The sequence below is a fragment of the Erinaceus europaeus genome, chromosome 15 (genome assembly GCF_950295315.1).
Source record: "Erinaceus europaeus chromosome 15, mEriEur2.1, whole genome shotgun sequence".
Classification (NCBI taxonomy): domain Eukaryota; kingdom Metazoa; phylum Chordata; class Mammalia; order Eulipotyphla; family Erinaceidae; genus Erinaceus; species Erinaceus europaeus.
The window spans coordinates 77,872,001-77,899,608 of record NC_080176.1 but is presented as its reverse complement, the minus strand read 5'-3'; the positions used below and the strand labels follow the sequence as shown (position 1 = coordinate 77,899,608).

General features: G+C 44.5%; 1 protein-coding gene across 2 annotated transcripts in view; it reads right to left on the bottom strand.

Annotated features, from left to right (window-relative positions):
* Positions 1–1,589: 1,589 nt before the first annotated feature.
* PHLPP1 (PH domain and leucine rich repeat protein phosphatase 1) overlaps positions 1,590–27,608 on the bottom strand; it is a 160,525-nt gene continuing 134,506 nt past the window's right edge. The window contains exons 5-7 of one of the 2 annotated variants that reach the window (XM_060173977.1): positions 10,691–10,837; positions 9,875–10,105; positions 1,590–1,923 (exon numbers count right to left, since the gene is read on the bottom strand). In XM_060173977.1, the coding sequence (XP_060029960.1) occupies positions 1,605–1,923; positions 9,875–10,105; positions 10,691–10,837 (697 nt within the window). In that variant the 3' untranslated portion in view covers positions 1,590–1,604. Of the gene's footprint in view, positions 1,924–9,870; positions 10,106–10,690; positions 10,838–27,608 lie in introns of those variants that run through there. The other variant, XM_060173978.1, reaches the window with a different exon arrangement.

The following is a 27,608-nucleotide window of genomic DNA, read 5'->3' as shown; positions in this document are numbered from 1 at the left end:
ACACAGAGACTTTTTGTGCATGAATATCATTACTGGCTCTATTCTCCATTGCTTGTTTAGGTTAGGAAGTACAATGCATCCACTTGTTCAACTTTAAAGCTACAGGAAAAAACTGAGAACTTCTAATTTAATCACAAGATCCTATTGAGAGAAGGAACCAAATCACACATTCTCTCTTCCTACCTCCTTCCCATCCACATACTCTGGAGGATTAACTGAATATATACCATATTTGAAACATTCAGGGCTCCTCCTACAAACATATTCTGGCTCTGGACTTTTTCTTTCCTCCTGAAAAAGTGCTCCTGAGGGTTACAAATGACTTCCTCTGCTTAAATCAGAAACCCTTCTCCAAATCATATGCCATGCAACACCACCGTCCACTGGGGCTTTGGTTCTCTGTTTCTGGATAGACGTCTTCCTGCTTCTCTAAACACTTGCCAAGTGGTGCCTGGCTTTGGCTTCCATGTGGCTGCCCGCCCCAGCACCAGCCAAGTGGGAAGAGTTTGCAAGGACACGTCGGCACCAGCTCTCCTCTCTCTTACCTGACTTCTTCAGTTCTAGGAGCTTCCCTCTGAGCAAATGAGTCTGAAATCACTGTCTTTAGTCTGGACTGCACATTCAGAAAGTCATTACAAAAGCCTGACTTAGTGGGGTACAGGATTCCTCCAATTCTATTCCATCATTGTCCCAGCACATTACTTTCCTGGTAAGAGTCCACAGAATCACTGCCACCCACTCCATTCCATAGCTTTCTGGAATAGCTTCAGCTTCACCACTGGACTCTAAGCCATGCACATCCCATAATGACCTCTTACTGCTTTCCAGAAGGTACCTACAGGGTCAGAATTCCCAGTCTTCTCCATCAGCCTGAGAAACCACTTTCAAGCTCTTTCCCCTCTAGCCTCCCAGCTCTGCAAACCCAGTGACCCTTCAGTGAGCTGTAGCCGTAAGCCTTCACCAGTTCGTCGGGTTGAATGATAGTAAACTCATTAAGACTGTATTCTTTTCCTTTATTATTTACTTTTTTCTTTAGAACTAGTGCACATTGTTTTGCATGTAGTATTTTGCACTATGAATAAAGCAACAGCTTGATAAGCAACTGTTCACATTATAGCAGCAGACAGCTGTTTCCAGTTTTCTAATTATAGAGTATTGATACTTTTATTTTATTTTAAAATACATGCCTGTATAACCTCCTCTGTTTCAGAACTATCAAGATTTACCAGTTCTGAGGACAAAGTCTCACACACCAGTGAGATTCTTGCTTTGTGGCTTCCCAGAGGATATATGATTCAGGCTTCTCTTCAGGTGAGTCCATTAATGGGGAGTGAAATTTGAGACTAGGAATGGAGTTCAGTCCAGTTTTTCCTTTCACTCTCACTCTCCAGTATTAAGACAAAGCTTCAGGTTTACTATCTTAACCAAGCAGCCCAGGAAATACTTCATTTCCTTAGTCAGCTTTAAGCAGAGAAGTCCAATAAAAAGTGAAGCGACTTAGCTAAATATCATGAGAAACACAAGTTAAAAACTATAAAATCTCCCCCCTTTGATTCCTCATGCCAAACCAGCTTTCTTTGATGATTTAAAGAACATCTATAATTTTAGTTTTCACAAAGCCATGCTATTGAATCTGAGGAAAGGAAAATGAAAGTGAGGCAGAGATGACAGCAGTGAGTGCATTCTTGGAACCGCGAAAGCCTTTGCCTGGGAGACATACCATTAGATGAGGCATAGAGGGCTTTGAGGAAATAGCCACAGATGTTTAATGTCACCAGCTGATTCCTTTCACAGTGTAAAACTTCGATGTTGTTGAAAATCATAGCGTCGAGATCACCAAGCTTATTGTCACGCAGATCAAGCTGAGTGATGTGCTGGAGAAAGTCCACTTCATCTGCTACTAGCTTCCTGATGACGTTCAGTCTTGAGGGGTAGAGACACAAATAGAGACTAGAGTCAACTGCGGTGCTCTAGATAAATGGACGGATACGGACAGCCTGTGTCTTCCTATATTGTTAACTCCCCATGAGTTCTTCAATCTTAGCATCTGCTCTCACTCAACTGGCCAGATTCTCTGGTTATTTTTATCTACAACTCCACGTGGTCCAAATCTTGACAATATATTCTAAAACTCAATTTAGATCACCATGGCTAGAGGGGAAGCAAACATATTGAATCTACTTTAAGTTATTTGGGGGGGAGAGAAATGCACTGAAACATTTATTTTCAGGACCGGGGAAAGAAAGTAACTCAGCCTGATAAAAGCATCAACCAGTCCCAGGTACCACCCTACACAGAGCTGAGCGGTGCTCTGGTTGTCTCTCTTTCAGAGTCATCTTTAAAAATGTTTACTTCTTTTTTATTTATTTATTTATTTATTTATTTATTTATTTATTTATTTATTTTTTTCCTCCAGGGTTATTGCTGGGCTCGGTGCCTGCACCATGAATCCACCGCTCCTAGAGGCCATTTTTCCCCCTTTTTGTTGACCTAGTTGTTGCAGCCTCGTTGCGGTTATTATTGACATTGTTGACGTTGCTTTGTTGTTGGATAGGACAGAGAGAAATGGAGAGAGGAGGGGAAGACAGAGAGGGGGAGAGAAAGATAGACACCTGCAAACCTGCTTCACCGCCTGTGAAGCGACTCCCCTGCAGGTGGGAAGCCGGGGGCTCGAACCGGGATCCTTACGCCGGTCCCTGCGCTTTGCGCCACTTGCGCTTAACCCACTGCGCCACCGCCCGACTCCCAAAAATGTTTATTTCTAAAGAGATTGGCTGAAAGAATGTAAGAGACAAAACCCCAGAACAGCAGACTATAATTACACTGAACATTTAAGGAAGGAAAGACAGTGAACGAACAGCTATCTGAGCGGCCAGGTAGGGCAGAACTAGGAGGTGAACTTGGGTGGGGCGGTTATAGATGCACCAGAAATGAGAATGTAAATATCCCAGGCAGGGCAGATAGCATAATAGTTATGCAAAGAGATTCTCATGCCTGAGGCTCAGGTTCAAACCCCTGCACCACCATAAAGTGGAGTAAAAAGAATGTAACATCTGAATTTCCAGATGGCTCAGAGGTGAGGAGTGATGATTAAAACTATCTTCATCTAGGGCCGGGTGGTGGCACATCTGGTTAAGCACACATATTACATTGCGCAAGGACCCAGGTTCAAGCCCCCGGTCCCCACATGCAGGAGGAAAGGTTTGCGAGTGGTGAAGCAGGGCTGCAGGTGTCTCTCTGTCTCTATTCCTCTCTATCTCCCCTTTCCTTCCTGATTTCTGGTTGTCTCTATCCAATAAATAAATAAAGATTAAAAAAAAAAACCCATCTCCATCTTTAAAATACTGCTACCGAAAAAAAAAAAAACAACAAACAAAAAACACCATGTGGAGGCTGGGCATCTAGGAGTCACTGAGAAACCATGAAATGAAGGGTGATGATAAGCATCAACAAGACAAAGAACAGGGGTGACATGGAAATCTGGTGGTACTCAACCCTGAGGAGCAGCAAACTGAGGGTGAAGTTGCCATGGAGGGGTGCCAGCGGAGTAAAGGGTGGGAGGGGCACAGGGCAGCAAAGACTTAGCTTAGCTCAAACGACAGGAAAACAGGGCTTGGGAGACAGCTGAGCTTCAGAGTACAAGACTTAGCACTATTATATGCCAGAGCTAAGCAGTACTCTAGTCTCTCACATTCATAAAACTCATAGAAAAAAAGAGAAAACAACAGAAAAACAGGTGAAAACCTCAACTTCTAGTCTACAAGGTCATGCCTAGCTCCTGTGCAATCAGCAAGTCAAACCTTTAATTTCTCATTACACATCCACCAGTGCGGTAAGATCTGCATTTGGCTAGAAGAAAACTGTGATGAAGGACAGGGCTCAGAAAAACATGGAAGGCTCCCTGAAATGAGTCTGAAAAAACTAAAAATAAAATTACAGTAACTGAATTGTTAACAACATCATTACGAAGTCACTGAGACGAAGGGTGATAGCAAACAGCTAATAAATTCATCAGCCCTCACTCAGGCACACAGGTGCTTCACAGGTGCCCAAGAGGATTTTCTTCTCCTCTTGTTTGAGGTTCTAAGATTAAAACTAAACAAAACAAACAAAAAGCAGTACAACTGGTGGCAGCCCACCAATCTGCCTGATTCCAAATGCTTGCCAGGTTTCTAGAACACGTGCAGCGAATCAAGGAAAAAGCATCTCACACTGGATACGACAGACTGCAGGACTGGAGAAAATGTCCCAGCTCTCCTTATTTGAAATGTCTGAAAAAGGCAGTCGGGCGGTAGCACAGCGGGTTAAGCGCAGGTGGTGCAAAGCACAAGGACTGGCATAAGGATACCTGTTCGAGCCCCTGGCTGCCCACCTTGTGAAGCAGGGGAGTCGCTTCACAAGCAGTGAAGCAGGTCTGCAGGTGTCTTGTCTTTCTCTGCCCCCGTCTTCCCTTCCTCTCTCCATCTCTCTGTCCTATACAACAATGACAACATCAATAACAACAACAATAAAAAAGGGCAACAAAAGGGAATAAATAAATATTTAAAAATGTTTGAAAAAATTTAAAATAATTTTTTAACAGCCACCAACCACCACATAAATTCACTGCATTAATACTACAGTAATGAAAGAATTTGCCCAACAGGAGACAAAAATCTACAGTGAAGGGGAGGTTAATATTTCCACTACTCACTTTCCATGCCAAGTTGTAACAGGATTCAAATACCAAGTCTCTAAGCTGACACAATAACACAATTTGTTTACAATAAGCATTTTTATTTAAAAAACACATATTGCTTGAGAGAGAGAGAGAGAGAGAGACCAGACTGCTGGCAGGACACGTGCAGTACTGGGGTGTGAGCTAGGGACCCAGGCTTGAGAAGAGCACGCTCTACACAATGAGTTATCTTCCTAAATGCCAGGACAATCTAAAAAAAATTTTTTTTTAATTTACAATTTACTTTTTATTTAAAACTAGTTTTCACTATTTTAACATTTGTTTACAAAATTTGAAGATGTCCAGTGTGTGTGTCCATACTCAGCACCAGGGTTTGTGGGCTCACCCTCCAGGGCCACCTTTAAAAGAGGCAAGATGCTGGGGTGGCTGGTGGGGGTGCACGAGCTCTCCTGGCAGGACTTCGGCTTTGCCATGCAGGCGACTCGGGGGTGAGAGCCTGAGGCTCAGCACACGGGAGCGCTGTGGCACTGGGGGAGCTTTCGTGCTGTGGTGTCACCTTTTCTCTCTGAACCAAAAAAAAAAAAAAAAAAAAAAAAAGTCAGCCTGGAGTAATGCAGCTCCAGCAATGACATAAAACTGAATGAAAATAAAATAAAGGGGTAATCTATGGTTGGTTAGCAGTCCGCTGAGCTAACACAGCCACTTCACAGAGTCCACAAACACTCGCTGAGCACTTACTACGGACAGGCAAGCCGTGGGGAAGAGTGTGGGACTCTGCGTGCACTTTGCTCCGTGACACTTGGCATCTATCACCCCAGACACCCTTCCTAACATCCCTGGGAAGTCTGGTTCTAATCTGTCAGGTGGGACAACACCTTCCTCTTTTTCTAAATTTATTTATTTTCCCTTTTGTTGTCCTTGTTGTTTTTCATTGTTGTTGGCTATTACTGTTGTTGTTGTTGATGTCAACATTGTTAGACAGGACAGAGAGAAATGGAGAGAGGAGGGGAAGACAGAGAGGGGGAGAGAAAGACACCTGCAGACCTGCTTCACTGCTTGTGAAGCAACTCCCCTGCAGGTGGGGATCTGGGGGCTCGAACCAGGATCCTTATGCCGGTCCTTGCGCTTTGTGCCACGTGCGCTTAACCCGCTATGCTGCTGCCCGACTACCAGGGGTAACACCTTCCTTATCCTGCGGGGCCCATGAGAGAATCACATGAACACACTGGCTGGAACGCGTACACTGAGAGGAGATGATGACCTCTGGCTCTGTCGGGAAGAAAGAATGAGGCTGGCAGTGTGTGCTCAGCCTTAGCAAGGAAGATGACTCGGACTTTAAAACATGAAGTAGAAGGGCTACATGCGTATGCTGAGTGCCATTAATGATGCACAACATGGAGAGGTGGAGAAAGAGGTGGCACCTAGTTTGAATACAGAGGTAGTCAGCATTGAACAGGTGACGAGGTGGGGGGATGATGGCTGTGGGATGAAGAGACAAGCACAGGGTGAAGCCTCACATGAGGACTGGAGGTGCCAGGAGTGTGAGGTCCACAATGTGATAGTACTGAGAACATGGCTACAAACTGGCTAGGAAACACATACCAAGCACTGCACCTACTAGGTGCCAGCACTGAGCTTTCTGGACTCCAGAGCAGTGCTTCTCCTGTGGTGAAGTAGCCCCTTTCTCAGTGACTAGCCCATCAGGGGAGGAGGAAGAGGCGAGGTCCCGCGGCACATGACCCACATGCAGCTCATGCCCCCAGTGACTGGGCTCACAGTGTCTATTAACAAGATAGGTCTGCTGGGACACTGTGGCAATGTCACATCACTGTGTGTTTCTAAAAAAAAGTCAGTCTCCATTTCTCTCTATATATCTCACTATGAAACAGCCACAGATGACTGGCCTGCTGGCAAAGGCTGAGGCTGACACACTGGGCATCTCTGAACGAGAGCCTCGTCCTCAGGGGAGTCGCAGGCCAGTGGGCTGGAACCAGAGGGGAGAGCCTGCATACCTCAGACTGGAGTCATGAGCAGACTGCCTGCCTGAGAGACTGCAAGGAAGCAGATGGCTCAGCCAGGAGATAGCAGTGATAAATAAAAGGTGGGGACAAAGAGGAAACGAATCTCAAAGGAAAGAGGCAGACTAGAAATAGGGCCAAATGTTCTGTGTCTGTGGTGGGAGGCAGCTCAGTGATAGGACACACGCCTTGCATGAGCATGGCCTGTGGTTCAATTTCTAGCACCGCGAAGGAAAAGAGCAAACAGAACACCATGAAGGGCAGAGAGGGCTCTATTCTTACTCTCTCGCACAAAAAAAGGTTAACTGCCTTAAAAAAACAAAACAAAACAAAACAAAACAAAAACCCCGCTATGTCTGAGTAGCCAATAAGATAAATATAGCTGCTTTCACTTGAGAACAAGAATGTGGAGGAAAGAACCGGTTCAATGAGTGAGCAGGCCGGGAGGTGGCGCAGTGGCAGAGCTCTGGACTGGCAAGCACAAAACCCTGAGTTTGCCACAGTGCTACTCTGGTCTGTCTGTCCGTCTGTCTTGTCTCTCTCTCAACAAATAAATCATCAAGAAAAGAGGAAGAAATTGAACTCTCTCATACGCATTTAGCCAAGTTTGTCAACAGGGGGATACCAAGGTGAAGTTCTCACAGCTGAAGTGAAGTCAACCCCAAGAAAGGAAATGACAGAAAAAGGCTAGGGGTAAGAGACACTGAGATCAAGGCAGAGGATGATGAGGTCCTAAGGTCCAGCAACCTCAGGTCCAGTAGAAAAGGAGAGATACAGTATCAAGGGCAGAGAGATGGTTGAAAGTCACCAAGAAGGAATGACTAAGTAGTTAGTGACGCCATAGAGAAATAATATCAGGTTCCAAGAACACAAATGTAAGAAAGAATACGATAAAGAGCAAAACGATCACTTTTAATCAGTCACTTTTCAGCTGAATTAAAAAAAAAATCAGTCAATTAGCCCTCTGCTTAAAGAAACCCAGTGAAATTCCCTCCAGGTTTCTTCTCTTGGCTCCCATGTAAAGCACTAAAACAGAACTGTATGCAAATCTAACAGACTTTCCCCTCCTCAGTGCTGTGCCCTGGAGACAAGCAGGTAGCCACTCACAGTTACTCAGCCTTCACAGGGCACCCCAGTCTATTTTGGTATTTAAATGCCCTGTAACTGATTTCATCTTAAAAGGCTCCAGAAGTAGAACTATAAAGAGCTTAGAGAAATTTTAACAAGCCTGGTTATTCCCAGCTATCAGACTGATCTTATTGGTAACCAACTCTGATCACGGGGAGGATATTTTGTCATATGTATCAGTCAGCTCAGATATTACCTTGTGCTTTCTGCCTGAAGTCAACTGTTACATCACTGGGTGGTTGAAGGAAAAAAAGGGCATGCAGTTGAACGAGAAGGTCTTCACCACCCAAGTGACTCAGAGGCATGCAACGTTAACAATCTAGAAAGCTAGTGAGACAATGTGTTCAGTTCCCTGTCCTGACACATTCCAGAAAGTACTTGAAATCAGATAATTTATCACCACTTGCACTTCTCGGATTAAGAACTACAACTCTGCAAGCTGTGAGCCCTTCCCAGGTGTGCCGGCCATGGCTCCTAGGCCCAGTGGTTCCCTGTGGAACTTAGAATGAAAGGATGTTCCAAGTCAAGCCATAAAAAATGGAGAAGAAAGAGGAGTGAAAAATGAGGCTACTTTATCTGATGAAATCAGACTGTTCAGTGAAGTCCAGGTGTTATTAGCCGAGAGCAAAGTGGGCAATAACTTACAGAAAGAAAGACTTGGACGGGGGGTGGGGGGGGTTTAACAAGAATGATGGCAGCTAAGCAAATTCCAGGAGAAGACTGTCTGCAGCCAGGCAACAGCCACAGAATGTAACGTGCGCCTGGCATTTCCTTCCTTCCCAAACTGTAAGTTAGCTTGGTTGGAAACACATCAGATCTGGCAAGTTAGTGTTTAAGTCTAATATTCTGCTTGTGGGGACTGAAACTTATGACACACTTTGTGAGGGTGGCTTCCTCCATGTGCTCTGGCTCTTTGTGCATGAGAAACTAAAGCTAGGCCTTGTGGAGAAGCGATGCCTCCTGAGAACCTCTGGCTTGGCCAGGATGCGCTAATGGCTTCCAGCTGGAGCTGAGTGAGGCCAAGGTTCAAAGGCAGGCTCCCTGCTCCTGTAAGGGGTGAGAGGGAGTGAAGGTGCTAGACAGCCTGGGCCTCCCCAGAGAGTAGAAGTCTATGCTTATATAAAGAACAGTGAGCTAAGGGCAGAGTCACCTGCAGAATCAGTAAGTTTAACCAATAACTGAATACATTTAGTTTAGTCAGGGAAGCTATAGAAGGAAAATATTCCTAAGGAAAGATACTCACTGAGGTCACGTGCCACAAGTTGCAGAAAAGAAGAACTAGGAGAACAATGTCCACTTTGTTCTCAATGACAGGGATACCATCCACACCCTAAATAGCTCTCTGACTTGGTAGCCGTGTCTATTCATCAAATTAAAACTGGGTCCAAACTCACAAAACAAGAAAGTTAAGACTCTCAAAACACATGGTCTTTGATCAGTGAGAAATTCTTTTCACAGGGCAGCTGGGTGACAGCTCTGCATATGGAGCACGTCTAGGCACACACCCTGGGGCCAACCCCCAGCACCACACAGAAGCCCGTGCACAGTACGAAAGAAAGCTGCTCCCTGGATGATGGGTAGTCAGTGCTTCAGTGTCTCTCGCACTAGTTCTTAGAATAAAAGGGACTGGACCAGGGATACCACTGGGCAGTGTGCCTATACATATAAGGCCATAAGGCCTGGTGTTTCTCTCTCTCTCTCTCTCTCTGTGTGTGTGTCTGTCTCTCTCCTGGTCTACCATGGAGCTTCTTTTGCTGGCGCTGTTTTGGTGCTCCTGTGTGGTGTCAGGGATCAAACCCAGAACCTGAGGCATGTTAAAGCATGAATTCTACCCATTGAGGCACAACAAGAAATTCCTTTGAACAAGTTTCAGGTATGAACAAACTCTACAACTGCTTATTATTCTTCCCTGTGGGCAGAAAAAGAAACATGGGCCTAACTGTAATGGTCCAGCCTGCGTGACTCAGCAGCAGAATGCCAGCCAGAGGGCTCTGACTACCCCCAAATGCAAGTCAAGCACACAAGGGGAGCTGATTTTTTTTTTTTTTACCTTAAGTCTACGTGTTTAATGTTAGGCATTTTCCGCAAAGCCTGTAGCCTCAGCGTCTCCATACAGTTTCCAGACATGCAGAGTTTATCCACAGCAGTCAATTTCTCCAAAACCTCTGGAATGTCAGTGAACTCGTTGAAAGAAAGACCAAGATAACTGAGCTGATGCATGTTCTCCAACTCAGCAGGAAGGGCCTGGAGAAAGTTTCCATCCAACAAAAATGTCTGTAAACTGGGAAGCAAAATGTAACAATTAAAGAGAGAACATGTAGATATTATGTCTCTATTATCCACACCTAACTCCCAGTAAGCACAAGCCCCATTACAAGAGAAACAAGCACCGTCCTTTGAGAGGTACAGAAAGTGGAGGTCCCAAGGTGATAATGCACCAGCAAGGAAAGATCTGAGATAAATATTTTAATCTTGTACTAAAAACAAAAATGAATGATTTCCCCAACATGGGTGAGCACAAATGGGTACCTGAGGTGAGGTGACATGAGATAGCTGCAGTGTGAACCAGCCCTAATGCCTGCCACTCACTGCTCATGAATTAATTCCTCAGGCATAGAGCTCAATGGAACTTGGAAAGGGAGATAAACCCCTCCCTTGCCACACTGGTCCTTGGGGAGCCTGGTTCACTTCTCATATAATAGTCTCAAGAGTGGACCACACAGACTGGTCTCTTGGTGTCTGTCGGGTCAAGAGTGGCATGACCAAGCTAGCAAGCAAGCAAACTCCTCTCAGGTGTCTGCCTCCCACCGCACATACAGATCCAAGGCTTCATGGGCTACCCCGCAATGGGGCTTCAGGTACGCACTTGTGCATGACTCCCACGGCTGCTGGGATGTCTTGGAGGGCATTGCAGGACACGTTCAGCTCAGTCAGGGTCGGAATATTGCAGACTGCTAATGGGAATTCCCCTAAATGATTATTTGAGAGGTTGAGACTCTTCAACTTGGTGAACCTATTACAATAAAACAGAACAGGAAGAAAAAAACACATGTCACTGAGGCATAATAACATCAAGGAATGTTGGCATAGCCATAGAGATACTGGAGCCAACTCAGCTAAGGAAAATGAGAGGCCCAGTATTCGTGCTAAGGTCAGTGCCTCACCTGAAATCTAGACACTGACTCCCAGACCAAACTGTCACTCTCAGGTGGAGTATTTCGGGTGAGTTCTGTGGAGAAGCCTTTGGGGCTGCCCTCAGTCTGCTCAATCAGCACACTATAAGGGCTGAGGGACATGGCAGCAAAGAAGAGGCAGGTGGAAGGCCGCTGAATTTCTATTATCCTGGGTGAGTCAAAGGGTTTCTGCTTTGTGTCTCTCAAATCCCAACTAGAAACCGTAAGAACCTAATGATTTATCAAAGCCACACTCTCTTGAAGAGAGTGTGAAGAGACACAGTAGTTCTAAATTTAAAACTCCATTATCATGCCTCCATCTAAGACTGGTACTGTAAGCACTCATTCTTCCTGAAGCTGCTCTTCTCAGCTCAACTCACAGGCATCTTCCTCACCTTGTCTCCACTTGGCTCTGAAGCCTTTCCTTCTGTGCTTTGTTTTTCTTCCTTTCTTCTTCCCCACAGACTCTTTTTTTTTGGGGGGGGAGGGGGCACTTGAGTTTTTAGTCATGTCCTGTGCTCAAGCCCACGTCCTTCCAAGCTACCCAGGCCATTTCCAGTTCAAAGCAGGGTGTACCATCTTTATCCCAGACCTGCACTTCCTTCTGCTCTATTTTTGTTAATGGCTCTTTCATTTTCTCAGTTGTCTAAGCAATTAAGGAAGTCTGTGTTACTTCTCTGTACACTTATTCTTGGTCCCCTGCCAACCACTACAGTATTTGTAATGGAGAGGAGAATCAGATCGATTATTGCATTATGCTAACTCCCTGATCAACTTCCCCAGCACTAAGCCTGGAGCAGATACACACACCCTAACAATAAAGCCAAGTCAATCTAATCAGCACTTCAGAAAAACTGTCATATGCCCAATTTGGTGAATTCTGTAATAAGAAGTTAAACTTCTAAATAGTTACATAATAAATAACAAGTAAATAAATAAATAGTTACATAAAGTTTATTCTAAACAGAAAGCTGACAATGTATCTATATGATAGGATGAAAAGGAAAAGTGCTACTAGGTTTGTGCTTCACCATCTCAGAAAATAGCTACTCTAAAAACTCAGGTATATGATATGATTTATTTTTATTTTTTTACAGAGCCTTGCCTAGCTCTGGCTTATGGTGGGTTGGGGACTGAATGTGGGGCCTTTGATGCTTCAGGAATGGAAGTCTTTTCATCTTCACAGTCACTAGTACCATTTGAATAAAAGAGTAAAAGAGAAGAAGATATGACTAGTACGCCAGAACAGTCATTTTAAATTTACTTTACACTTTCAGGACTCGATTTATTAGGTCTTCTTAAAAAAAAGGATGCATATGCTCTATTCTTATTATAAATGATATAGACAGCACAAGCTGGGAATACTGGGTCTATTATTGATGGTCTCAGAGCTCTCAAACTCAGAGATTTGCAAAAATATGAAACAGTAACTTTTTTTTTGCCTTTAGGAAATGGTTATCTTTCATACAGATATGTACAGATGGGTTTATTTTTTAATGAGTTATGTAAAATAGACATTTAAATTTATAATACAGTAAGTATCCATTGGTTTAATCCACATAAATAAAATCTGCATAAGATCCTCAGTTTTTCAGGGGGTAAAAGAGTTTTGAGTTAGAATCGGTAGAAGAAACACAAGACAGCACAGTAAATTTATACTTTAGATAAACAAGTGAATTTTTAGTGTATCTCTCAAATACTGTACAGAATATACTTATCCTTAAAAACCTTTTTTTTTTTTTTTGCTGAAATTCAAAATTTAACTGGGTGCTTTTGTAAATTATCTTCTAAATCCAGCAACATGCCCTAAAATAGACAAAATTGCTGTTCTAGTCTGGTACAAACAAAAACAGTATCCTACTTTCCAGATATGTTCCCTCACTTGGTAGAACTGGCTACAGTTTTAAACTGTGCATGTAAATAAATTGAACCTCAAAGAGACTAGTAGATAAGGGTAATGGATTGGCACATTTTTATGATGGCCATTTCGGTCACTACCAGGCCACCCCATCATCAGGGGCTCTAGTCAGGGAACCCTGGGATTGCCACAGATATGATGGGCCTAGACCTCTAACAGATCCCTCTCTCCATGATCAAAAGTCATCTCTATAGGACCTTGCCCTCAGTGTAGAATAACAATGGTAGAAACTGCCTCACTCTCCGAAGGGAGGCTAGGTCAACATACTCTGCCACTTGAAGAAGACAGTGAGTGTAGCCTAGAATGTTCCTAGCTATGACCATGGAATGTGAGCTCAGACCAACAGAGATGCAGAGGTTATACAGGCTCCTGTGCTAAATATGAATAGACATGGGCCCTAGACTGATGGGGTTTATAGTTAATGGTATTTATATGCTTTCCCATATTTGGGAGCTACTCTCTGCCCTGATCCAGCTTTCTTAGTTCTATTCCCAATGCTGACATCATCTTCCCAGGCAATACTTTTAGCCTACTTTCATGTTAGCTGTCGGACCCAGGCAAAAAATTAGTGAAGTTATGGGCCCCCTGGAATATACCTAAAACAGACTTCCTAGCCTCTTACAACATGGAAACCCCAAATCTCATCTGTTCTATTCCTACCTTTAGGTTCCTGATTATGAAGCAGTTTGTTCTGCTTTATATCTTAATGCTTTTCAGTCACCAAGTTGCAGATGCTACCAGGATGCCTTTCTGACCTCCCTGGGCAGACGACCTCACCAACGTGTCCTAGAACCCCACCTCCCCAGAGCCCTGCCCCACTAGGGAAAGATAAAAACATGCTGGGAGTTATGGATCGACCTGCCAACATCCATGTCCAGCAGAGAAGCAATTACAGAAGCCAGACCTCCCACCTTTTGCACCCCACAGAAATCTTTGGTCTATACTCCTAGAGGGATAAAGAATAGGGAAGCTTCCAATGGAGGAGATGGGATATGGAACTCTGGTTGTGGGAATTATATGGAGTTGTACCTCTCTCTGCTACACTCTTGTTGATCATTATTAAATCACTAATAAAAAAATTAAACCTTAAAGAAAAGTTTTCTTAAAGAAAAGGTCGGGGAGATAGCATAAAGGTTATGTGAATAGACTCTAATGCCTGAGTCTTCAAGGTTCCAGGTTCAATCCCCCACACCACCATAAACCAGAGCTGAGAAGTGCTCTGGGTTTAAAAAAAAAAAATCCCTAGAAGAGAAAAAGGCATGATCCAACACAATATAGTGCAGGGATTTTTCAGAAAGCAGAGTGCAGAATGCTTTAGAACTTCAGTAACTCCTCAGGATGGAAAACAGAAACACTGACACTTGGAGAAGTATCTGTCAATACAGGAAGGAAAAGGCTGATAATCTCAGCAAACAATGACTAGGGCCCCTCACCTGCACAGGCAAAGAACAGCAGCAGAGTCAGATGAGAAAAAGACATTCAACAAGTGAGTGGAGAAGGAAAGACAAACAAAAGTGTATTCTTTTATTTTTATTTTTTTGGTTTTTGCTTTAGTTTTTATCAGGGTGTGGGTAGTGAATTACAGCACATTTGTTGACACCTGTGTACAGTTTCCCAGTTCCACATAACAGGTGCCTGCTACATACTGTTTTTCTTTTTCCCACCCCCCAGAACCCCCATTCCATTCCCTCCCCAGAACCCCTTGACTCAGTCCAAGTTTCATCCCATGTTCTCCATTCCTAACTCTACCTGTGGAGTCATCCCGTATTCACCCTTCTCTTCCTGACCTATTCCAACCAATAGTTTTTCAAAAAATTCTTAACATGTGCCCATCTCTAGTCTCCTGTATTCTCGTATCTTAAGACTTCATCATGGGAGTCGGGCTGTAGCGCAGCAGGTTAAGCGCAGGTGGCGCAAAGCGCAGGGACCAATTTAAGCATACTGGTTCGAGCCCTGGCTCCCCACCTGCAGGGGTATAACTTCACAAGCCGTGAAGCAGGTCTGCAGGTGTCTATCTTTCTCTTCTGTCTTCCCCCTTCTCTCTTCATTTCTCTCTGTCCTACCCAACAATGACAACAATAATAACTACAACAATAAAACAACAAGGGCAACAAAAGGGAATAAATAAATAAAATAATTTAAAAAATAAATAAAAGACTTCATCAGCTCTAAATATACAGAATATACAGAGGGGCAGTTATTCTCTGCATCAGTCCAATGACAAAACCACTATAAAGTAAAGACAGCAGTAAAGACAGTAAAGACAGCAGCCCACGTGCCCTCCCCCAAGCAGTCTGGCCCCTCACGAGAGCCCCACATTCCAGAATGATTCTGCCAGCCCCAGGGGGCTAGTGGCACCTCAAATGCAGGTAGTGGGGGTGCTGTCTAGATATGAACTAGACACTGATTTCAAGGACATCGTATAAGAAGAACATAAGACTATCACATTAATAATTGCAGGGAGGGCTAATAAGATGGCTCATCTGGGAGGCACCCCTGCTTTGCCATATGGTGATGAGGGTTTGAGCACCCAGACAATAGGGGAATTTTCAGTGCTGTGGTGTCTGTCTCTTTCTGTTGATCTGAACAAATTGGTAGAGAGCAATGAAGCCCCAGTGATGAATAAATGTGTGTGTGTGTGTGTGTGTGTGTGTGTGTGTGTGTGTGTGTAATTAAGAATTCTGACATATTGGATTAAACATATATATAATTAAGATAATTAACAATTTAATTACTAAAATTATTTTCACTAATTTCCTCCTCTTGAAGTAGTGACCATAAATGTCTCCTGGGCTTATGTCCTCTTCTTTTGGGAGCTACTTTCTCTGGACTGAAACCCAGTAACCCCCTCCCTGCCCAGAGGATGCCTACACCACTTCTGCGGCTTACAAGGTCTCTTCCCTGAAGCTGTCCTCCACAGGTTTGGGTATCCACACCCCCGTAGGATGAGTGACAGGGCTGCAGAGGGCACGACCACAGTGGAGCCTTTGGGCCAGCCGCCCCTCTAGGCCCCACCTCACGCTGCCACACGCAGACTCCCAAGGAGCCTCCATCTCAATCTGTACCTGCAGCTTCTCACAAAGGTCTGTCAATGGAGGAGAAAGAATGCTTTTCACTTTATGGACTGTCAGCTTGATCACAACTTACATATTTAGACACACAGTATGGGGCCTCTATGTAAGCTCTTGTCATAGACCAGTATATCCCAGGGGGGTGGTTCTGATTTATAAGCATCCTAAATTTCTCTCTCTCCCTTTACTATGCTCCCCATCTGTACAGACTGCCCCCCCAGACTTTCCCCAGGAAAGAGTGCTGAATCAAGGGAGGTGGCTCAGTGGGAGGGTATAAAGCTTGCACACATGAGGACCCCCCCCTTCCATCCCCAGGAGCAAGCTGTCATATGTTAATAAAAAAAAGAACATGGTGCTCTGAGCGTTTATTTAGCAAACACAGCATGGATTGTTCCTGAGAACATAAGCTCTTGATCACATATGTTTTGGAAACTCTAACCCTTAGCTGTCTTAAAGCTCTACTTTTGTTTCAGTGGAGTGGGGGCAAAGCACATATGTGACTAATTTCAGTGCTGTGGCACTTTTTTTTTTTTTTCAGATAGACTGAGAGAGACGGAAAGATAACACAGTAAGATAACACAATCACCTCCCATGAGGTGCCAGGGTTCAAATCTCACCCTACTTGATTAACGGTTTCTCTAGACCTTTAATGAGAGATCTTGCACACACAGATAAGACACAGAGAGAAGCTGCAGCACTGCTCAGTTCTGGTACATGATGGAGCCAGAGCTGAACCTGGACCTTTGTGGCTTCAGACATGCAAGTCCTGTGCCTTAGCACACTGAGCTATCTCATCAACCCTTCCCTTTTCTTTATCAAGGTAGTGAGCAATCGGGCTTAGTACACTGGTGAATTCAAAACCCTGCAGCAGACATAAGTAAGATGGAAAGCCCATCTAGGATCCACAGGAGGAAAGGGCCAGCTAGATCCCATGCTGAGAGTCTAAAAAAGAGAAGGAAAGCTAGAAGGAAAGAAATATTAGGAGGGAAAGTTTAAGCTGAGAGAGAGGAAAGAGATTCAAAAGTGGAGAGGGTGATCTTTCTTCTCCTGACAGTGCTCAGAAGGAAAGAAAAAGAGAAAGCCAGTGAAGGCAGTTGTCCACCCTGTTAGGAGAAAAGACTAGAGAACACTGCCCCCTACAAAATAGGGGGCATTCAGGTGCTCAGCCATGCTAACATGACCCGGCTATAAAATGCATACAGACCTAGATTTCAAAATAAGCCTGGTTTGTTTATTTATTTATTCATTCCCTGTTGTTGCCCTTGTTTTATTGTTGCAGTTATTATTGACGTCAACGTTGTTAGATAGGACAGAGAGAAATGGAGAGGATAGGGGAAGACAGAGAGGAGGAGAGAAAGATAGACACCTGCAGACCTGCTTCACCGCCTGTGAAGCGACTCCCCTGCAGGTGGGGAGCCGGGGGCTCAAACTGGGATCTTTCAGCCGGTCCTTGTGCTTTGCACCACCTGCGCTTAACCGCTGCACTACTGCCCAACTCCCAAAAGCCTGGTTTCGGGAAGATACATATTTAGAAATATTTTAGATGATGTTATATTGTGCTCACCCAATCTACAGATATTTCCTCATGGTTGTACAATGAATTAAGTGAAAGAGAACCACAGTGCACACAGCACAGAATTAAAGCAAAAATCGTTCTAATGATGACTGGAATCACTGCAGGCAGTTTTGCAATAACAGGCAAGAATTCTTTTTGATGATTTAGAAGCCAAAGATAGGAAAATAAGGGGAAGATTGCAGCTCACTTTATGAAACATCTGCTATGTGTGTTTTGCTCAGAGAGCACCATGGCTGAAGAAACTTACTTAGATCTGCCTTCTTTATTTCTCTTAATTATCAAAAACCGGGACTAGATGGGGCTTTGAAGGCATTTTCTTTGATTTTCCAAGCTCACAGATAAAGACAGCCGGCTCAGGGACACTCCTGCCTTTCAACACACCACCACTTTGCATCTCTCTTGCCTTCTCCAATTCCAGGTCATTACAGTGTGGGGTGGAAAGCTGCTGATAGCTCCGCGTCACAGGTCAATGAGTGGAGAGTGTGTGGACAGCAGTCCTGCTTCAGCCTCCTCTTGCCCCAGACGAGTTGACATCATCAGTCACCGGGAACAGTGTGTGCAGTCAACATTGTGTGCGTTCACATTCAACCCCACTCAGGCACAGCCCACCACAGCCCCAACCACCCAGCAACACCAAAGACTGCTTCCTGCTGGCTGCAGGAAGAGCACTCCGCTCTGTGCAAAGAGCTGTAACTCTCATCCATTTGCTCAGTGATGGAGCTCAGAGCTCATGCCAACATTTCTCTACAGCCCTGCACAGAGTAACCTGGCTCATCATTTTTTCAAAAGATTTGTTACATATGAGGAAGAGAGAGCTGCACATGGAACAGAGAGGAAGGCAGAGAGAGGCTGGGGCACCACTCTGGAATATTAGGTGGCTGAGACAGGAGCGGGACCCTTATACGTGCTCGCCCCGTGCCCTATCACGTGTGCTGTTTCTTAAAAGGCAGTTGCATCCCGCACCTGAAACTGGGCACCAGGCATGTGTGCAGCCAGCCTGACTTACTCCAAAGCGTCAAGGCGTGTATGCCTCATTGCTTTATAAAGACCACTGACAAGTGTGCTTAGACATAATACACTAGGCGATCCACACACACACAAAGCTTCAGCTTCACGTGCTTCCAGTGAGCACTTCAAGTCCTTCTGGAAGGAGCTGTCTCCAGGGACACACAACACACTGCATGATTGTTGGTGAAGGGTGGGGTGGAGGTTGCAGGGGGTCAAAGGTGCGGCCAGGGGAAGGCTGGAGAATGGAGCTGATAGCATCTCTCACTGCCTGGCCACATTGTCGGTTTTCCATGCCTTCGCAAATACAGTCTCTTATTGTATTTACATTATCAAACACAAGTCTGGCAACAGTGATGCTGTGGCCAGACACAGAATGTGCTCAGCTACCTAGGGTCTAATTCCTCACTGCTCCTCCTCCTTTCCTCTCCAACCTCATAGCCCCAGCTAACGGGCACCTCAGCAGGGACGGCGCTCCCCCTAGAGCTGTGACCACTAGTGGGGTCTCTGCACATGTCCAACTTCCTTTTTAATCCAGATGGCAGCCTGCCATGCTGAGGCAGGACGCGGCTCCAAACATTTTTTTTTTTTTCCCTCATCACTACATCCGAAAGTTACTCCTCGAAACAAATTACATGGCTTCAACAAATGGCAAGAGTGCTTGGCTACTTGCATTAAACCATGAACTTAAAATCATTCAATTCATGGTCCTAATTCCCCTACCCTAACGGGGTGGGTGCACAAGCTTTTTAACACAGACTGACCACAGCACCGCCACTCCCAGCTTATTCAGCTGACCTCCAAAAAATGACTTGGAAACAAGCAGATGCTTTTTAGAAAATGAAGTAGAGGGCTGGGGAGACAGCATAGTGGTCACGCAGAAGGCTCTCCTGCTTGAGGATCGAAGGCCCCAGATTCAATCCCCAGCCTACCATAGACCAGAACTGAACAGTGCTCTGGTATCTCTCTTTCTCTCTCTCTCTCGTTAAAAATAAAGAAAATATTTTAAAAAGAAAGAAAGAAAATGAAGCAGAGATTTATTTCCATGGGCAAGAAACAGTTATTGTTTAACCATGTCAAAGTTGGGGAAAATAATACATAAACATGCAACTTCTGCCACCCCTACTTCCTTGATTTCACAGAATCACAGACCTGTGCTTGATCTTTCTCAGCATTTCTCCAGCCAGTCTATCTACTGTCAGAAATGAATCTACACTTTTCTCTCTGCATCCAAGTTAAATTTGTGTATGTCTGCATGAATTTAGGAAACAAAACTGCATCCTATGAAAACTATATGGAGACATAGATTTATTAGTTTTAATTTTAGGTTCATCTAAGCCATTAGCAACCTCCCCTCTAGGAACTAAGGATACAGTGGGACAGCTTTTTTTCTCTTTTTCTTTTTATTTATTTATTCCCGTTTGTTGCCCTTTTTTATTGTTGTAGTTATTATTGTTGTTATTGATGTCGTCATTGTTGGATAGGACAGAGAGAATTGGAGAGAGGAGGGGAAGACAGAGGGGGGAGAGAAAGACAGAGACACCCGCAGACCTGCTTCACCGCTTGTGAAGTGACTCCCCTGCAGGTGGGGAGCCGGGGGCTCGAACGGGGATCCTTGTGCCGGTCGTTGCGCTTTGCGCCACCTGCGCTTAACCCGCCGAGCTACTGCCCGATTCCCTGGGACTTTTCTTTTTCTTAATGAATTCTCTAATTTTTTAAAACAAATATCTATTTATTGGATAGAGAAAGCCAGAAATCGAGAGGGTAGGGGAGACATAGAGGCAGAGAGAGACACTTGTAGCACTGCTTCACCATTTGCAGTGCTCTCTCCCTGAAGGTGGGGCTCGAACCTGGGTCCTTGTGCACTGTAGCATTTGTGCTTAACCAAGTGCACCACTATCTAGGCCCCAGAGGGGAAACATGTGACCATAAAAATAAAATAACAGCACAGCAGAAATAGTTTTATTCTTAAACATATTCCAAATGTGCTTAAAATAGTGCCACACATTGCATTCATGGAAAGAAAACCAACTGTACTAGCTTGATTCAATGAGTCTAGCACGGGAAAAAAAATCAGTATTTTCCAGAGTTATTATTCACCGCAAGTGGGTCAATTAAGTAAGATTCCCTGGGTGATTGGATTTCCATTTCATAGTAACAGTCCGTGTTTAACTTGTTTTTCCCCCTGTGGAGGAACATGCTAACACACTTTGGAGATGATTAGGCTTCAGTATTAAGTAATGAAGGGCCTGCTCGCAGAGGCTGGAGCTGCAAGCCGAGTGCCAGGCTTGGTTCCTGCTTTCCATTAATTATGAAGAGCAGGCTCCCTGGGGGCTTTAGAGCAGCAGAGATGCCAGACTCCCAGTGCTCTGTAATACTCACTATTGAAAGCTTTTCAGAGAAAGAGCTCTTATTTGATTACCAAAATACATGCTGGTTTGCACAAGTCAAACTGTAGGAGCATGTAAGGGACACGTTCAACAAGCACCCCTGCTTCCTTCCAAACCCCACCCCACTAAGGTTCCCAATCAAGAGGTGAGAACTGGTCCTGTGGAAGCCCATCTTCCATAAACAACCTACAGGCGGGGCTGGGAAGACAGCATAATGGTTATGGCAAAAAGACTTGCATGCCCGACGATCTGAGGTCTCAGGTTCAGTCCCCAGCACCACTGTAAGCCAGAACTGAGCAGTGTTCTGACCTCTCTGTGCATCTTTCTCTCTGTTGCTCACATACAATACAATACAATACAATACAATACAATACAATACAATACAATACAATACAATACAATACAATACATCTAGATGCAAAAAGTAAGTAAAAAAAAAACCCATCTCCCATCTTATCATTATTATTTTTTTGAGTGGGAGCATATCACAAACACTTTTTCTACAATTTGTTTTCTTGTGTAATGCAAACAAATCATTCTCCAGTACATTAAAATCCAGCTCTGCTGACAGGACATAACACAGAGTGCAGGCGCACCACAATGTAACCTACCCTCCACCAACTGGAACTCAACTTCCAGGCTGGCTGCTGTTAGAAATCATTTATGAGGGCTGGGCAATAGCTCAGTGGGTAAGCTTAAGGATCCCGGTTTGAGCCCCCGGCTCCCCACCTGCAGGGTGGGTCACTTCACAAGCGGTGAAACAGGTCTGCAGGTATCTTTATCTCCTCCTCTCTGTTTTCCCCTCCTCTCTCTCGATTTTTTTCTGTCCTGTCCAATAACAACAACAACAACAACAGCTATAACAATAATAACCACAATAAAGGCAACAACAAGGGTAACAAAATGGGAAAAATAGCCTCCAGGAGCAGTAGATTCATAGTGCTGGCACCGAGCCCCAGTGATAACCCTGGAGGCAAAAAAAAAAAAAAAATCATTTTCCAGCACATCTGTCTGTACGTCAGTGGTTTTATTTTGAGGTGCTTGTGGGAGCTCGATGCCTTGTCCCTAACTCTGCTTTATCTGAAAGTCTCTGAAGATACAAAGGTTGATTACTCCACTGTCATGCCAAGAGCTGGCCTAAACTGATGTGACCACAGTGTTGTGAATGAGGGTGGGGCTGGGGAGCTGCCATGTGACATACCTGTGTTCTGGTCTCACTCACCCCCCCCACCAAAAAAAATGCAAGTATTTGTCTTATAGTGTGTTGTATCGTTTTCTTTATTAATCTGAAATCTTTGAAACTGGAAGCAAAAACGGTCTCTTCAATGATTTTGGATTAGAGTTTGTGAACCTTGATTTCTAAAACAGGAACTGATATATCCCAAAATGACAAATAATTTAAATTTGTATATGCTCTATGAAATTACCAAACAGTTGTAGAACTTTACTTTCTCGACCAGCATGTAAGCTGAGAAATGATCTTTTCTTTCATTTTTGTAGAGTTGGGACCTTGTGCAGGCGCACCTTCACAGACTGGGGCAGACTCTCCTGAGACAGAGAGACCACAGCACCAGAGCCTCCCCCCATCCCTGCCCCCCAGTCATCTCACTGGCTCTTACTGTCAGGATCCATTTCATTAAGCCTGGTCTGAAAAGTTCAAACTGGTTACTGGGCCATTTCCTTCTTTTTAAACATTTATTTTACTGACTTTTGCGACAGAGAGTAAAATATGAGCTCTGTTCACTCATCTGCGGTGCCAGGGGTCACACCCAGGGTCGTATGAAGGCAGGCCCTCTGCCAGCAGCGCGTGTCAGCCCCCTTTCCTCATTCAGCTTCTGTTTCTCAGGGGAGCTTGCCCTTTTGTAAGGAGGAAGCGGTACTCACATCATCTCTGAAATGCACACACACTGACTGAATTTGGAGTAGGGCACCAAAGTAAAAAATCTCTGGGTTGGGGCTGGGGAGACAGCATAATGGTTATGCAAAACTTTCAAGCCTGAGGCTCCAAGTCCCAGGTTCAGTCCCCAGCACCGCCATAAGCCAGAGCTGAGCAGTGCTCTGGTAGCTCTTTCTGTATCCCTCTTTCACTAAAATAAATAAAAATATTAAAAAAAAAATAACCTCTGGGTTGAGGGTGAGGGCGGAAGTTCGGCTTTGCTGGGGGAGGAGGGGGAAGGATGGGATGGGACACAGTCTCTTGGTGGTGGGAATGGTGTTTATGTACACTCCTATTAATTTGTAGTCATATTAATCACTACTTAATTAATAAGAGGGGAAAAACTGATTAAATGTCTCAAACTTTTTAATGCACAGACCATAGGCTGAGTCTTTGATATGTTGACTCTCTTAAAGGCTTAGGCCAGGGCAAACAGAAGCAACCAGTGGCACAGCTATATACAAATAATGTCAAAGGACATAAATTATGGTGGTGCTGTGTATGATACAGCAAATCCTAACAAAGGGATTTTTCAAAGTTAACCCAATTGCCAAATAATGTGATTATAGCAATAACTATCTATTGCTTTCTTAAACCCTAAGACAGCAGGAACCTCCTGCTTCCTCTATAGAGCCTATATTTCCCCCAGTCCTGGAACCTCTAGGGTGGGGCTCACTTTCCTGCATGCTTCTCTCAATTCATACCAAATGATATTGCATCCGCCAATTCCAACCTAATCAACACAATGAGTGCCACCTCAGCATGCTTCACTTCAGACTGTGTCCAGAGACATCAGGCATGGAATGTCAACCCTTCAGCCTCATGACTTGGGTGAGATCTTTCCTTTCATATGACTCTCTAATTCCATTCCAGATGGTTCACTTCCTAATAAAGCCCCCAAACCTAGATATAGACCAGGTCCCATGAGATATAGTATATGTTCACAAGTATCCATCAATTAGGGCAAAATACATAGCAAAAGTACACAATAGTCTGCAGTGAATCAGTATAAAGTTCATAATGGAATAGTGTCTACTTAGACTTACCCTCCTCACCTACTTCCTATTACACTTCCCTATTACTCACTCCAAAGCTAACCTTATCGAAGCAAGGGCTGCGAAAGTTGAATAAGGGCAAGAGACTGGCATACTTTAACGATGACTCTTAGAGTCACTCTCAGGCCACCCCACCAGCTGGGGCCATTATCGGGGAGTCCTGAGATTCCCAAACAGACATGATGGTGCTAGACCTCAAATAAATCCTCTAATAATAAATACTAATAATAAATAAATAAAAATAAATAATAAATCCCCAGTCATCTCTATCAAGAACAACACAACAGACCTCTTTATGGGCCTCCCATAGGACCTTGCCCTCAACTGGGATCAACAACGGTAGAGAATGTTCCATCCTCTGAAGAGAGGATGGACAACACACTCTGTGCTCCACCCGAGGAAGATGGGTCCTGAAATCAGGGCAGCTTAGAACGTTCCTACTCATGACTGCAGAATGTGAGCTCAGATCTACAGGGATGCAGAGGTCACATAGGCTCTTAAGCTGAATATGAGCCCCAGATGAGATCAAATTGATGAGGTTTACAGTCAACAAAATTTATACACCTTTCTCATATTTGGGAGCTACTCTCTTTCCTCATCCAGCTTTCTGGTCTTTTTCCAGCCATGACATCATCTCCCCAGACAATAACTTGAATCCACTTGCATATGAGATGTCAGGCTCAGGGAAAACAAAAAAACAAAAAAAAACTAAACTAGTATAGTTACAGGCCCTTTGGAATAGAAGTAAAATAGACCTACTAGCTATCCACAAAACGGGGACCCTACCAACTCTTCATCTGCACTATTCTAGCCTTTAGGTTCATGATTAGTCAACAACTTGTTTGGCTTTATATGTTAATTCTCTTTTCAGCCACCAGGTTCCAGATGCTAACATGATGCCAACCAGAATTCCCTGGATAGACGACCCCACCAATGTGTCCTGGAGTCCCACTTCCCCAGAGCCCCATCCTACCAGGTAAAGAGAGAGGCAGGCTGGGAGTATGGATCGACCTGTCAACACCCATGTTCAGCGGGGAAGCAATTACAGAAGCCAGACCTTCCACCTTCTGCACCCCATAATGATCCTGGGTCTATACTCCCAGAGGGATAAAGAATAGGAAAGCTATCAGGGGAAGGGATGATGGGACATGGAGTTCTAGTAGGGGGAATTGTGTGGCGTTGTACTCTCTTATCCTATGGTTTTGTCAATGTTTCCTTTTTATGAATAAAAAATTTAAAAAAAAAGACAAAAAGAGAGAAATGAAATTTAAAAAAATGTACAAGGGGGTCAGGCGGTAGCGCAGCAGGTTGAGCGCACATGGCCTGAAGCGCAAGGACCAGCGTAAGGATCCCGGTTTGAGCCCCCGACCCCCCACCTGCAGGGGAGTCGCTTCACAGGCAGTGGAGCAGGTCTGCAGGTGTCTGTCTTTCTCTCCCCTCTCTGTCTTCCCCTCCTCTCTCTACTTCTCTCTGTCCTATCCAACAACAACAACATCAATGGCAATAACAAGGGCAACAAAAAATAGGAGAAAAAAATGTACACACGCACTCACAGCCTTCATCCATTTTTTCTGACTGCTCATATTGTATTTATATATATAAATATCTTTGCATGGCAAGGCAGGCACACTATCAAGTGAGCTCTTTTGCCACCTTGGACTGGTCATCTTTCAGTGAAGGATTCTGAGGAGCTCCCTGACACCACTTGCCACACACAGTGCCACCTGTGGTGTGACAAGTGACCCTCCTACCTACTGGGGGTTTTTCCTCACTTGGTTAGGGGTGACTTTTGCCACACACTAGTTTTTAAATTTTTATTTTCATTTGACTAGAAATAGGAAGCTATTTGGACCCATTTGCATCTGGGTACTGAAAACACAGTTGGGAGGCTGTTGGGATTCAGGCCCCCAGGCACTTCCAGGAATGCCAAGGCAAGTTCACTTCCCAGAAGCAGCTGAGCCCAAACTGGTCCACCACAGACCACCCAGGGCTGCAACCTGACCAGTCTTGTCCTGACAAACTGTCCTCCAATCAAGACAGCACTGGTTGACCCCTATCCCCGGTATAAACCAGCCCTGAGCGCTGGCCTGGCCCACTCTCTGCACACAGAAGCACTCCTGACCTGGGAAAGTGGGCACACAACTCTCTCTGCCTCTCAGCTCCACGGGTGGCTGTCTCCAGTCTCAAGTAAACGTTTCTTCTTACTGCACTCAGACTGGGCTTCCGTGTCCACAAAGCTGACAATCTTTTTCTTTATGGAGCCTGTGTTTTTCACCTTGCTTGACTGAGAAGGCTCTCCTACTCCACCCTAAAGAGGTACAAATGTTTTCCTGTATTTCCTGCAAATATTTACATATTTCCTTCTCTACATTTAGACTTCTATCCTAGCTGACATTTATTTTTATATGCAACACTAAGCAGAAACCTACTTCTTTTCTGGCTTTATTTTATTTCTTGAGCTAACATTTATTAAGTTGTCCTTTTAGCTGTCTATTTGTTTTATATAAATTTCATATACTAGAGGAAAAAAGACTAGAAAGAAGAAAGCTTAGTACTATTAAAAGAAAAAGCTTGAGTAAGAATAAGTTACATTTACTTTTTCTTCCTCTCTCCCTTTTTCCTTTTCAAGATAATTTATAAAACCGAGTCCTGTGCTTGTGTTCCTCTGAGCCCACCTTCTGGATTTGAGGCAACAAAATGCTTTAATAATAAAACGCTTACCTTCTCTTTGTGCTTTAGAAGGGCGTGTCTTGGGCAGGGTATTACAGCACTCTTGAAAATGTGTTTTGGATGCACTTTTTTCTTGACAAAAGCTAGGTAAGTCAGTCAGAAACCCAGGTCTCCTGTGTCTGCCTCCTATTCCAATCCCTCTAATGTCGTGATATTTGAGCACAGTCCTACCAAGTTCATGCTTTCAGTCATGCTTTCAGAATATCACCCCAATCTAGGTATGGCACAAGGCAACCTGTCTGTGCCACACTAGTTTTGGAAGACACCAAACAACGCACTAGAGACTCAGGATCCTTCACTGATGCTGAAGCAGGGTGGATCTTCTGTCCTCTCTTCCTCTGGGCTCCCCTGTGGCTACAGTGACTTGTGGAACTTCTGAATCACGGGCTGCTTCAGATCAGACGACACACCTACCCTGCCCGAGGCATGACTCAGCCTTGCCAGCTCTCATCCTGCTCACTGCTCTCTGCTCCCCACACTGCTTATAACCAAACTCCCAACGGCGACTTCTCCATTTCTGGGCACAGTGCTCTCTCCTGCCCTCCCTTCATGGCTTGTGAATGAATGGATCCACATGGACTCGTGTCTCCATTCTGCTGTCAGGCCTGAGCAGACAGAGCATCTGCAGGGCCTGCCGGGAGGCTCAGGGGTGCACATGTGCTCAAGTGGAGCGCGGCCAGCCTCTCAACACGTGGACCCAAGAAACCAGAAACCATCCCAACTCAATCCTAATCACCCTCACCAACACAATAAACTATCATCTTATGTGAGACTGGGAAACACAAACACACAGTTGGAGAAAAATGAAAGTTAACAGCCACACAAGGATTTGGGCAACATATTCTCTTGAAGTGCTGCAGATACTAGTAAAGTGTTGGTATGCATGAGACCCCTTCTGTTTCATTTGGTTTAAATCCCCCCTGCTTAACA